Here is a 13,601-nt window from a genome sequence, read left to right as displayed (position 1 = left end):
AAACCCTCAGGATAAGTAGTCACTTCGGTGTTGCTCTCATTGTCATAAAATGCAAAACAAACAAAAGGAAGAAGAGAACTGTATTTGAGAGGGTCTTGGAAACCAACCAGTCAAGGGAGTAGTAACTAGGTGACTAGAGATATGCATTGGAATCAACTGAGGTGCTTTCTGAAGTTGCACGTGTCCAGCCCTGTCCTCAGGGATCCCGAGTTAGTGACAGTTCCAAGTGTCTGCCTGACTAAGAACCACTGACTTCATCCATTGCTCTCCTTTTACAGATAAAGAAGCAGGCACTCTTTGGAAGACTTTACTCCATCACAGTTATGGTAGAGAAAATATCTCGAGGTCTCTGATTTTCTCTCCCCTTCTGTCAGAATCCTGGAAGTCTGACTAGCCTAGTAGAGGAGATACTTTCCAACCTTGTTAGCCAAGTCTTTCTCCCTTCTAACGGGCTCAGATTCAAACACCCAACACAGAAGCAGGTAGTACACCCACTTCCTTTAATCAGTCTTTCAGTGACTCTGACATTCCATTGATTTCACTAGGATGCTCCATTATTTTTTGTGTAACTAGAAAGTTAATAATTATGCCATTAAAATTGTGATATGTTTCATATCACATATAGTTTTTATTTTCATTTGAATATTTAGATTTATTTAGGCCTACAGTCCTGATTTTCATCATTTTTGTTGATGATGTTATCAATTTTGTGTATATACACAGATATATGTATGTATGTGTGTGTATATATATATATAGTTGAGGTATTAGAAATAAATTAGTTGAGGTATTCTTAAAACTTGTTCATGTTCTAAATCTGGCATTTCTGAATCATTTTCATCTCAGAGTCATGGATACTTATATTTTCCACAGATTATCCAGCTCTGTGCCTTTAAGAGCTTTGGGGAGGCAGCATCTCTCAGATGAGTGCTCCACCATGGGCTGTGGGGTTGTCTTTCTAGCCACCGGCATTCCTTTTGCAAGGGTTGATGCTAATGACCTCTTAATCCCATCAATTTCAGGCAAGGGCAAGTCACTGGGTCCACAGTGAATATAAGATGCCGTAGATTATAATACAAATTGTTAGTCTGAAAACAAATGTGTGTCTAAGAAATGATGAAATATACTAAAAGCTCTCTTTGTTCTTTCTGTATCCAGAATGCTCGGTTTCTGGAAGATTGTCACCTTCTTACTTTTTTTTTTCTCTTGTTTGCCTCTTCTCAAAGCCTCTTTCAAGTCACAGATGCCCAGTTCAAAGATACTCTGCTGTAACACATTACCACCAACCTAGTGGCTTAAAACACAAATTTATTATCCTACACCTCTGTCGTTCAGAAGTCTGAAGTGGGTCTTACTGGCCTAAAACAAGGTGTCAACAGGGCTCCATTCTCTTTCGGAGGCTCTATGGGGAAATCCATTTTCTGGCCCTTTCTAGCCTTTAGGTGCTGCTCATGGCACCTTCCTCCACCCTTAAAGCCAGCATTATCCGGCTAAGTCCTTTCTGTGCTGCCTTTTTTGGCTGGTTCTCTCTTTTGGCTCTGGATAGGGACCCTTGTGATTACATTGGATCTACCAGGATAATCCAAGATAATCACATCATTTCAAAGTCAGCTGATTAGGGACTTCCCTGGTGGTCCAGTGGTTAAGAATCCACGCTTCCATTGCAGGGGGCATGGGTTTGACCATTGCAGGGGGCACGGGTTCAATCCATGGTCGGGGAACTAAGATCCTGCATGCCATGCAGCACAGCCAGAAAATAAGTAAAGGAAAATAAATGTTAAAAAAAAAAAAAACCCCAAAGTCAGCCGATTAGCACCCTTAATTGTATCTGCAACCTTATTTCCCTTTTGCCAGGTAGCGTAATAAATTCACAGGTTCCAGGGATTAGGTTGTGGACATATATGGGGGCCATTTTTCTGCTACCACATCTGGGTTTCCTGTTTGTTTCAGTTATGGTAAAACTTTTCCAGATGAGGCTGGAAATAGAGGCCAGCATCAGTGAGGTCCTTTGTTGTGGAGCCAATGAGAAACCAACACGGTTTCAAACAGGAAAGTGATACGATCTGTTTTACACTTTAAAATAATCAGTTACAGGAAGCCTGGACCTGCCAGCACAGACACATTTGAGGCTCTCTAATAGGGGACTGCCAGCTTGTTGTCAGTGGGGCACTGGTTTGATCCCGCTGGTTGGTGCAACTGGCCTCACCTGGTGTTAGAGGTAGCTTTTGATCATCTCCTTGGTTGTCTGTTGTGTTATTTCCAGAGTTTATCATTGTACCTAGTAGTGAGGAGTAGGGAAAGACTAGTCTATGTTATGTTGGCTGGACCAGAAGCGCTGTTCTTATTTTAATGATATGCTATTTATTAGATAGAGCCTCCCCCAAGAATTTGGCCTCTTGTTTTATTTTCCTTTCTTTTTAATATACACATGTAAACTATTCATGTAGCATCAGAGAGAGACACTACCATTCTTTTTGGAGAAATTCCAGTTACATGTAGAATCAGAAAAATCAGAGACTTAGAAAAGGGGAAATTTGCTCATGTACAGTGTCCTAATTACATGTTGCCTTTTCCCCTTCCCTTCAGTTAGAACTTTGCTAGCTTCTGTCTAACATATTTCAGTCCCTTATCTGCCCCTCCTCAGGGCAGGGAAATGTTAAGGTGACCCATGCCTTACCCCTTGGCCAGAGTTAACTGCCTACTAAAGACTTTCAGCATCACGGAAGCAACTTCCTAACACCACAGGTACCAGGGACTATACCTCTTTGAAGAAAACAGTCTTATTAACAGGTAGCAGGCTTTTCACTGCAGGTAAATAAAAGGTGTCCAAGCAGCATGTACCTGTGAAAGTGTTGGTTGGAGGCTACTGTATATTCTCCAAAATGAACTTGACTAGGAATTAAGCTCCTCTGTCTTCTTTTTAAGTTACTGTAGGCTTAGAGTTGATTTAAAATAAATTTCGTTAGGTCTTATTAATGTCAGTCAAACCTTAATTTAAAAAATAATTTTCAGAAGTTGGGAAATAATTGGATAAAGAAGTCAATACAGAGAATTTTAAATGACTGTGGGTTTGTATTCATGTTAAAAGCAAAATCTTGAAAACAGTGACTCCCCTCGCCCCCCTCTGATTTTCTGCCTAATTACCAAATATATCCACTTTGCTGGAATTGCTTTTAAGAAAATAGTTTTGAGTAGAGAAACAGCTCTGTTGGAATGTTTAAATGGAATTCATCCTAAGGGTAAGATTTTTTTCCGTGGTGTCTCTCCAATCTCTTTTATATAGGGCTCCATAAAATGGAGAGAATTATAGAGGGTAGCAGGGGGAAAAAAAGAAAAAAAGAAAAAAAAACCTATCTGTTCCATTTGTTTCTTTTTTTTTTTTTCTTTTTTAATGAACTAACTTAAATCTAAGGGGATTATCTTCCAGTTTCAAATGGGGGACTCCTGCAAAATAAATTTGGCCACAGCAACTAGCATTCTTAATGTTTCTCAAACTAATAATCCAGTTGTAATCTAGACCCACTTTCCAATTGTAGCCTGGGAGTCCAGTTCTTATGATGCTGCCTCTTGAAAGTAAAGATTCTGTAGTTCTTATCTACTATTCTTTACATTGCGTGCTGTGACCCTTTGTCTGAAATCAGCCTGATTCCCCACCATTTTGATTTCCCTGAATTTAAAGCCAAAAATTACACAATGCCCTAAGAGTATTGTTACCAGCGGGTGATACAGTGCCAAGAATCTTCAAAATAGGATCAAGTTCATGGATTACAAAAGACAGTGTATTCATCAATCAGTCACTGAAGAGTTATGATAAATTTTACCCAGTTTTGCTTAGGATGTGTGTCACATTCTCAGAGTCTTTGTACCACAAAGTTGGGCACTCTTCCCAAGTGAGCTTTCTTAGTGCTAGGTGATTTACCACTCCACATGGTTTTGGTGCTGTTGACACTAAGGATAATGAGTAGGATGTCAGCTCCAGATCTTTATATTGTGAGCTAGAACTTAAGTGTGGGTCCAAAAAAAGAAAAAAAAAAAAAAACAAAACACTGTCTCTTAAACGATACTATTTAGGACACTCAAAGTTTATCTTTCAAAATTTTGGTTGCTTTACTCACTTGTTTTAAGGAAAGCTTATCATTTTCATTTTTATATTGATGATGTATAATTAACAAAAGTGTTGATTTTGGTAAGTGATCTATGTAGTAAAAGTGGTGGGAATGTGTTTTTATGTATTTATCCTGCAGTATGGCATGCAGCTGTACCAGAATTACATGCATCCTTATCAAGGCAGAAGTGGCTGCACTTCGCAGAGCATGTCACCCATGGTAAGGAGCACGCTTCTGAACGTACATTTTATTTTATATTTACATGAATTTGCAATCACGTTACGTTATACCTGTACATGACAGTACATTTCCATTCTTTCCTTTTGGTCAAGTAAAGTAACTTTTTGGCACCATCCTACCATCATGTTATATTGAACTATTTATTTTTGGATTTTATATGATTGCAGCCTATGTGATAAAAATCACAATAGTAGGGCACACATGAACTATTCAATTAAGATAAGGTTTTATGTTAAAGAAAAATTTTAAATATTTGAAAGAATTATGAGAGTCATTCTGGGTCATTGCATTTGGGGATTAGATCTTAATAAGATAATTTATAGACCACTGTCCTTGAGATTATAGATCTTTCTTAATTATTGATTTGATTGTGGTTTCTTTATTTAAATATTAACTCTGGGATTATCATAGGCTGTGAGCTCTTTTGCATTCTGACGTTCTAACAATAAAAATTTTAAAGTTCCAGGTCCTTTAAAAGCATACTGCTCTCCGGGAAACCCTAAAGATGCAAGCCAAAATATAGGTCGTGTGTTACATTAAGACTAGCACTGCTTCACAGATTTACAGTAAATGCCGCTTGGATATTTATACACAGATACATTTTTTCCCTTCTTTGGGATGTAATTTTAATTTCCTGTGCATTAACATAAGGAATTTATTTCTTAACATAAAGTTTATGTTCTGCTATTTTTGCTCGCACTCCTTAATATGGAGTATATTAGGAATTCAGATGTATAAGCCCGTGTTACAAATCAGCTAACGTGCTACATTTCTACTTAGGTTAAAATGTGCGTTTCATGGCTGTGACCAAGGAAGGTGCATTTCCCCACATGGAACGCAGCAGATAAAGTGCTCAGTTCTAGGAATGAGGCATGAAATAATGTTGATTATGAAGCCTGATAGACTAATACGGAAAAAACTCCAATTCTATAGTTATGTTGCTTTAAGTTATGGAAGAGTAACTTTTCATCTTTGTATCATATTACTTTTTAGCCCTAAAATAAGAAACTAAGTAATGTAATGAATTTTTATAAAAGCTATAGCTTTTGGGTGAGAATTTTTACAATTTGTCAGCTTAACCTAATCTTCTAGTTCATATATATATATGAATAATGAATTTTATTATCTTAATCCTTTCCCAAATCCTTCTAAATTTCTTTTAGAGTCTAAAGTTATTAGGAGGAGCAAGTTAATAGCAGCTATGATTTGGAGGCAATTACTATTTAGTGTCCTCTTAATCATAGAAAAAAAGTTATAAAGTAAGTACTTTCTGGTCTCGTCACTGTCATTAGTGTACAGGTATGGTGTTATTCTTGCTTCTTTCCATGGAAAGTGATCCTGTTGCTGACCAATACGTCTATGAGAGTTTGGTTAATGTTGCTTTACTTGTTTAACACCTTGTATAAGAAAAGACACTCCTTGAGTGAATTTGGCTGCAAACGGAGGTTGAAGGACAAGAGGTTTAAGTCTGTGTGTGATGAGGATGAGGGCCTGTCCTGTATGGCAGTTGACGTGATCAGAGAGAATAGCATCAAGAATTACATCTCTACTCTTCTTAATTTTCACGAGGGAAACTAAGAAGGTTGGGGAGGCATTTATATTCACTTTGGTCCCAGGGTAATTTCTGGACTGTCACGAAAGGGTCAGTGACCTATATCCTGGATGCCAGTGTCCCTCACCTGCCTCTGCTGGTTTCCATCGAGGAACCATGTTCAAGGAACAACAGGGAAAACGCCACATACTTTAGTTATAGTTTTAAAGGAACAATATCGTCTTCTCCTCCAGGGATTCGTTTTGAGAAGGGAAATGAGAAAAAAATGATCATGCCATAATGAACATCATAACTATATATAGCACATAATAATAGGCAACCCACCAGCCTTTGAAATGAGAATCATCAGCAGATATTTCAAGAAGCCAAATATATTGGGTCCTTTTTAGGACCAAAAAAAAAAAGAAAAGAGGATTCATTTAAAGGAGTATCTGTTAATATGGCCCTGGCCAGAGTGAGGGGATGGGGAAAAGCAAGTCGACTGAAGTTCTTCCTATTTCTCAGAGCTAGACATTCCACACTGCATTTTTCTTCCCTGTACCTCCCATTCTGTGGTACATAAAAGAAACTTAGATAGGGCCTATTACTATTTTACCATAAGTGTGACCTTGATGGAGTCACCGTTGTCCTGCAGTATGAAGCAAGGGGAGGTGGCGGCATGATCGCTGGAATTAATGACACTGCTGATGTCCTGTGGGTCTGTATGACACTGATGAGAGAACAGTATCTGAGGAGATGCTGTGCCCTCTTACTAAGGACTGCGCTACACGTTTATGTAGGTCTTTCAGATGGGGTGACAAGGAGTGAGCGGCTACTAGTTGCTGCTTAGCTAAGCTGCCTGAAAACATTTCACGTCCCAACCTCACTAAAAGTATTTGGATCTGATCTCAAGGTGTGGTCTGGATAATCCAGGTATACCCAGACCTCTTTCTTAAAAAGAGAGGCATGCGACTAAAATCATGAACCCTTTTTAGGGTTTGCCCTATTTAACCCACCAGAAGGAAGAGCTAGAAAAAGGGACAGATATTTGAGAAATACACTGATTAAGAATGTTATCAACGTTGCTTTCTTATGTGAGAGAAATTGAGCTGAAAATGACCTTTTGGTTCAAGTCAGATTTCGCTTCACTTCCATTTCTTTGTCCCCCAAAGGTAAAGTATTAATTTTTCATCCACCACCTGCCATTCAGTAGAAAACACTTGCTATATTCCTGTGTTTTCCCCTAGTGTAGTTAATGTAGCAAATGAAAATGCTTATTTGTGTCGTAGACTCCCTACTTAGGTCGAGTAATTATGGAACGTGGGATCTTGTTTTACATTTCAGCCTGTCATATTATAGGAAAAAAATGAAAAAAGAATAAGAACTGGTTATGTTTATTTTTCTTTCCTAACGGTATTTTTATGTTATCAGGACCTTGTGATTACAGAGCCCATCTTGGTATGTGAAGGCAGAGATATTATAAGGATAAAGCTATCATTATGATTGAGATTAGTTACTCTGTGGTTTGGGCAGGTGGAAGCTTTTCATTAATGTCAGCAAAGCAAAAGTATATCCACCTGGTGCACAGCCCAGCACAGAAGATCACGGGGTGAGAAGGGCAAAGTAAGGTGTGACAGCAAATAGAGATTACAGAGACAGAATCTGTCTGGAAAGAGCAGCTGTCAGTTATAAAGCCTCTTGTAACAAATGAAAGATTGCACGCCGGATTTCCAGAAATAAAGATGAACTGTAATAAGCTTGTGCACCACTACAGCAAGGTTTCAAGAGGAAAGAACAAATGCTAATAAAGTGGGATGTGTAATGCAGTGATACGTGATCCCCCCCCCCCCTCCCATTTTTGTATGGACCAGGTTTTGTTTCAAGCAGACATTTGACTAGAGTCTGTTAGACCAAGCAGGGTATGGCTGAATCCATGTGGAGAGAGAGAAAATGGTCTTAAGCCAGGAGTCTCCAGGTATACGCTGGCTCATCCTTTACCGTGAGAACTCTGTTTTTTGTGTTGCTCTTCTGTTAATGATGAGTGGGAAAAAACTATCAAGCATTGTCCATGTTGCTTTTGGATGTTTTCTCTTTTGGAGTTTTAATTCTTATAAACTGAGTGACACTCCTAACTGGAGATTTTGACAACTGTTTTTTTTTTTTTTTTAGGATGCATGATTTGAGATAGCACACTTTTTAAAAGATGGCTGCAAAGTAGAGCCCTAAATAAAGAAAAAATAAAAATAAGGTCCAGGTTTTGGATGTTTTATTTTCACCTTCAGAGACTATGAATAAAAAAAGTAATTGGCAAAAAGACAACTTTATTACTTGTTTAAAATTATGTTTGCTGGAAGATGTCTTCCTTTTATATCAGTCCTCCTGTCATTCATACTTATTTTTGCAGCTCTCATTTTGCCATGTTCATGCTCACAAGATGAAAAAACGTTCACATATTAAATCATAGAAATTTTAATATTATAGAGTTATCTGAATTATTTTATTAAATTTCATTTTCTAAGTTAGAGGAAAGTTGATGTGATAAACTTTTAAAATACATATTGTTGGTTTGTTATAAAATATGAGCACTATTTGTTTCTAAAGAAGTGATATGTTAATCTATTATAGCTCTAGTATATCTTAAATCTTAATAAATAGCTGTTTTATAAGTAAATAGATTTGACATTTAAATGATCATTGATGAATCTGAAAGCATCTTAACCACAGGAAGGATTATTCTTTTCTAAATATGAAGAGATAGGATTGCTGTAGGAGAGAGACATGCTTACCTTGAAAGCTTTTAACCTCTTTATTCAACACTTAATTCAATGACCTTAACAAATAACTGTGTAACTTATTTAACCAAAATATTTTATAGCACCATTTTCTATTGCATATGTATGGTTAACTTGTTAATTTCCTACTAGCCACCTTTGGAACCACATCCTAAATTGGAAACGTGTTGCCAGCAAAGCACTGAAAGGTAACTTCAAAGATATTTTCAAGGTAAAAAATCTGCTTTTTTTTTCCAGAGAAGTATATCAGAGAATTCCCTGGTAGCAATGGACTTCTCAGGCCAGAAAAGCAGAGTTATAGAAAATCCCACTGAAGCCCTTTCAGTTGCAGTTGAAGAAGGACTAGCTTGGAGGGTACAAATTGGCTTCATGTTCTTCAAAATATTTATGATTTGAATTTGTTTCACCCCGAAAGTTGAAATTTGTTTCCCACTTCCTTGCGCAGAAAAAAGGATGTTTACGCCTGGGCACTCATGGTAGCCCCACTGCATCTTCTCAGAGCTCTGCCACAAACATGGGTATGTCTGTGCATGTTCACCGTGACTAGCTGGGTGGAGAGGTGTGCATTTAGGTGTAGTCACTAAGGGGTTAGGGTGGAAAGTACATGTAACTAAATTGTGATCATTTCAAACAAAGCTTTGTATTCCTCCACTTTATTTCGTCAGCTATCCACCGGTCTCAACCATGGTTTCACCACAAAATTTCTAGAGAGGAAGCTCAGCGATTGATTATTCAGCAAGGTCTAGTAGATGGGTAAGTTTGATTTTGAGTAGCACTGATTCTGATTTCTCCTATAATCAGTAATTACTTGTTCAACACACACACAGAGTTCTGATTTCGGCTTATTAAAACAGAGGTGACTTTATTCTGTAAGGATGGTTGCCATTGAATCCTAGCAATACCTGTACAGTACCTGTTATGTGGTGTGTGCTTAGTGTTTGTGCATAAAGGAGAAGATAATGGAATAGGATGCTCTCCTCTTAACCAGTGATCACTAATATTACCCATTCTGTGCGTCTCAGATATTAATTGATGGCTGGTAAACTGAACTTGTTTTGGGGTGTCAACATTTTTGCAAAATACGCTTTGTGTCATGACACTATCTTACATGTTATACATTTTTTTAAAGTTTGATGCAGGGTGTGTTAAAGTAACAAGCTGTTTCTTATATATTTAGACTTTTACTTTTTTCTTTCTATTTACATCCTTACTTTCTCTTCTCAGTTTAAAGTAATATAAACCTATGAAAATAGTACTTTTTGACTCCTCATGTTATCTTTTAGTGGGATACCACAGAAGAGACAGGAGGAACAGAAAATTGATTGTGCAGTATTTATGATCTAAAGAATTTTCTTTTTCTCAGATTACTCAGTAATTCAGATATCAATACTTCCTATAATACTAGCTAAATTCTCTCCCCAAATGCAATACAAATTAAGGAGGTTGTATTGAGGTTTGGATGAGAAATAAAACCAGAATCAATTTAAACAAGTGGTAATGGGATCTTACATCCTCAAGCATTGGCTTAGGATGATGGCAAAATTTCAAGGTGATTTAATACTGACATTTGGATTAAAATGCATCTTCACATGGAAGATTATTAATAGCAAGTCAGCATTTCAGTAGACCCTAAATAAGAAAAGATTTCAGTATACTTCTCTTCATGGAACAGAGTCTTTTTAGATATAAATCTGAACAATCAGCAGAATGACCATCCAAGACCAAGAAAAGAAATCACAAAGAATTGTCAAAATATTTTGGAGGATTATAATTTCCCTTATTTCTGAGCCCGGTTTTTGTAAATTGAAATAATTGCATAAATAATGACAGTATCTTTATTTTTAAAATTTTTTAATTAAAAAATGGGTTTTTTTGGTATTCCTTTGGAAAGATGTGATGATGCCAGGCAGTCCACTAGGTGGTAGTGGTGATCTGCTCAGGAATGGGGAGAACATTACAGCTTGATTGACCAGTGAAACTCCCTTTTGTCCCATCTTCCAGAGATGTAATGTCGGAATCTCACACAGCACAGATGAAATGAATAATCTCATCAGACATCTGTGATGGTTCAGATTTGGCTGTCTTTGCCCAGGCACAGTGAGATTAGTATTGGAGTCAACAGTGGGGACCGTTTGCCAACAATTAATACAAAGCTGGTTATGCACTGTATTGCCAGTTAATAAGGATCCATGCCCGGCAGCGTTTTTCTCTTAGGCCATTAGGCCGTGTCTTGTTTTTCTAGCCAGTTATAGAGGCTTTGCTGCTGTATTCTTCAAGGTTAAAGTGCATATTGTTTGGGTGTTTCTTTCACTTAAAATATTTTCCTCAAACATTTAATAAATGATTTCAGGATTGATATTTTAGAATATATTCATTTCTTACTTTCTGTTGTATATTTAATAGTAGGAACTAGAATCAAAAGAAAGGATCCAGTGTAGAAGAAGGGCTTAAAAATTATTTCACTTCAAGTAATTTTCTCTTTTTAGAGCCTAACATGACCAAGAAGTTAAAATAACAATATGCCAGTGCCTCATTCTCTGTACCAAAGAGTTACAGGTGAATACCCAGCTTTCCCAGTGGATAAAGGACGTATTGATAAATATGGACTGATGCATATTGATAAAGGACTAATTATTGATGCCAACATAGCATTATATTGGTTATTGTGTGCACGCAATCTGACAAACGGCTATGTACTTATCCTTTTAAAAGTAAAGTAGCTGTGATGATAGTTTTATAGTATAAGGCTATGTTATACCCTATTGTTTACCATATTGGATAATCCCATCGTTGAACACACAGCAGAGGAGAACTCAGGCTACTTTTATGAATATACTTCCTGGATTTGGTACAGGCTGTATTTCTATGAAATCCATGAGTAAATGTAGAAAAATATTGAAATTCCTTCTCTCTCTTTAGAGTTTTCTTGGTACGGGATAGTCAGAGTAACCCCAAAACTTTCGTACTGTCAATGAGTCATGGACAAAAAATAAAGCACTTTCAAATTATACCAGTAAGTAATTTGTGATTTCATATTCGTATATTAGAGATGATCTTAATGCATAAGCTTTTGGGAACTTCAGGGGTTTTTTGATTCTTTTATTAAATATAATCTGGGAGCCTGTGCTTTGACTGGAGTTAAGTTTGGCAGAAATGGTTTTATGAGTGAATTAATACAAGAAATACAGGAATTGTAAAAATTAAATTTCCCTTCTCCCATGAAATATGATTTGGTAATATTGTATAGACCCCATGCCACCTACTGTTAAAAGGCCACTGAAAATTCTTGCTCCTGAATTCTACGAATGGTTCTTTAAAAACCATTATTTTAAAGGCCCTGCTCCTCTCTTGTCCCAAAAATGTTTTTGTTGTTGTTGTTTGTAGTTTTGTTTTTAATTATTATGAATGGGTACACAGGTGCTGTGGAACTGGAGATCATTATTTAAATTATTCTGAGCACATTTAAAAACTTTTTCTGTAACGCTGCTTCCAGGTGGCACAACTTGCTTTAGGATTTTCATTGTTGTTGTTTCTGCTGCTTGTGTGTGTGTGTGCGCGCGTGTATGTATATGTATACATGTGGTCTGCATATGGGAAGCAGATAGTAGAACAAAGGTTCAGTCTACTTTCAAGAAAGTATTACATGAGATTGCTAAGTTCCTAGTGTTTTCTTTTTTTGAATGACCTCTTTTTGAAACTATCCGAACATAAAGTATCTTCCCTACTTCAAAGATTATGTAAGCAGTGTCTCTGGCAAGTATGAATTGCTTAATGCCTGAAGATCTCATTGCAGAAAACAAAAAAGAAAGAGAAAAAAAAAAAACCCCAAACCAGGTCATTCTATTAAGATAATGTTTGATTGCTCCAGAATCAGTTTACTGATACAAATTACAGTGAATATTCACTTTTAATATATTAAGGGAGGCTTTAGGTAGACAACAATTAGAAATGGAAATTAATTTCTGTAGGTGGGAGTATTAGAATCTTTTGTTTACTTTTACACTGAATAGTGCAGATTTCTCACTATGTACTGTATTGATTCAGAACAGTCCTACTATTCCAACTATAGAATGTTAAGAGAATTTATAGATAAAGTAGAGCCACATAAGATGGTATTTCTTTTTTACATGCAAGTGAAGTTTTAAACAGAAGTAGACATGCTATAACATTCTTTTCACTGTCCTTTGGTATTATAAGCGTATCAATCTTGGCATCTAAAGATGCAGTATGCAGCAGAATATGACTTTCTTTCTGGGTGTTTTGCCCTTCTTAGCAGGTTGTTGTCTTTCCTGTTGCAGGTGGAAGACGATGGTGAAATGTTCCACACCCTGGATGATGGGCACACACGATTTACGGATCTAATCCAGTTGGTGGAGTTCTATCAACTCAATAAGGGTGTTCTTCCTTGCAAGCTGAAACATTACTGTGCTCGGATTGCACTTTAGCCAAACCAAAAGTGACTTGTTAAACTCTTGAAGAAAAAGGACTCAAGAAAAAGAAAGACCATAAATAAGGGTGCAAACATTGCCATGGTGAAAAGAATCTATTTCACCTACAAGTTACAAAAAATAGTTTGTGCATTACAAATAAGTAAAAGATTTGGATTATTACCTTCATCATTTAAAAATTCATTAGTTAAAATTAAACCTCAGAAAAAACATGATCTGGTGTGTTCTTGTGTGATTTTATATTCCTATAATATTTTCTTCAAATATGCATATTTTAAACATCTTTCTGTCCTTATTTACTATAGCAGCATTAGAATTCTCAACCACAAAATATGAAAAAATTTGGGGCTCAGAATGAATTATTTGTGGACTGAATTTCAGTTACACCACTGTTTTTGTAACTTAAGAAGCAGGATAAACACTCGTTAACAATTAAAAGAAGCTACTCACAACCTGTTAATAAAACTAAAAACTATTTTGAATT

At 36.7% G+C, this 13,601-nt stretch overlaps 1 protein-coding gene across 6 annotated transcripts in view; it reads left to right on the top strand.

Annotated features, from left to right (window-relative positions):
* GRB14 (growth factor receptor bound protein 14) overlaps nt 1–13,332 on the top strand; it is a 119,973-nt gene extending 106,641 nt beyond the window's left edge. For all 6 annotated transcript variants that reach the window (XM_057745781.1, XM_057745783.1, XM_057745780.1 and 3 more), the window contains 6 exons: nt 4,245–4,325; nt 8,907–9,023; nt 9,115–9,187; nt 9,335–9,422; nt 11,589–11,682; nt 12,968–13,332. In XM_057745781.1, coding sequence (XP_057601764.1) covers nt 4,245–4,325; nt 8,907–9,023; nt 9,115–9,187; nt 9,335–9,422; nt 11,589–11,682; nt 12,968–13,114 — 600 coding nt within the window. In that variant the 3' untranslated portion in view covers nt 13,115–13,332. The remainder of the gene's footprint in view (nt 1–4,244; nt 4,326–8,906; nt 9,024–9,114; nt 9,188–9,334; nt 9,423–11,588; nt 11,683–12,967) is intronic.
* Nucleotides 13,333–13,601: the final 269 nt, after the last annotated feature.

This window comes from Hippopotamus amphibius, chromosome 8, assembly GCF_030028045.1.
Source record: "Hippopotamus amphibius kiboko isolate mHipAmp2 chromosome 8, mHipAmp2.hap2, whole genome shotgun sequence".
In the NCBI taxonomy this organism is placed as follows: domain Eukaryota; kingdom Metazoa; phylum Chordata; class Mammalia; order Artiodactyla; family Hippopotamidae; genus Hippopotamus; species Hippopotamus amphibius.
The sequence above is the reverse complement of the archived record's forward strand: the minus strand, read 5'-3'. Positions and strand labels throughout refer to the sequence as shown.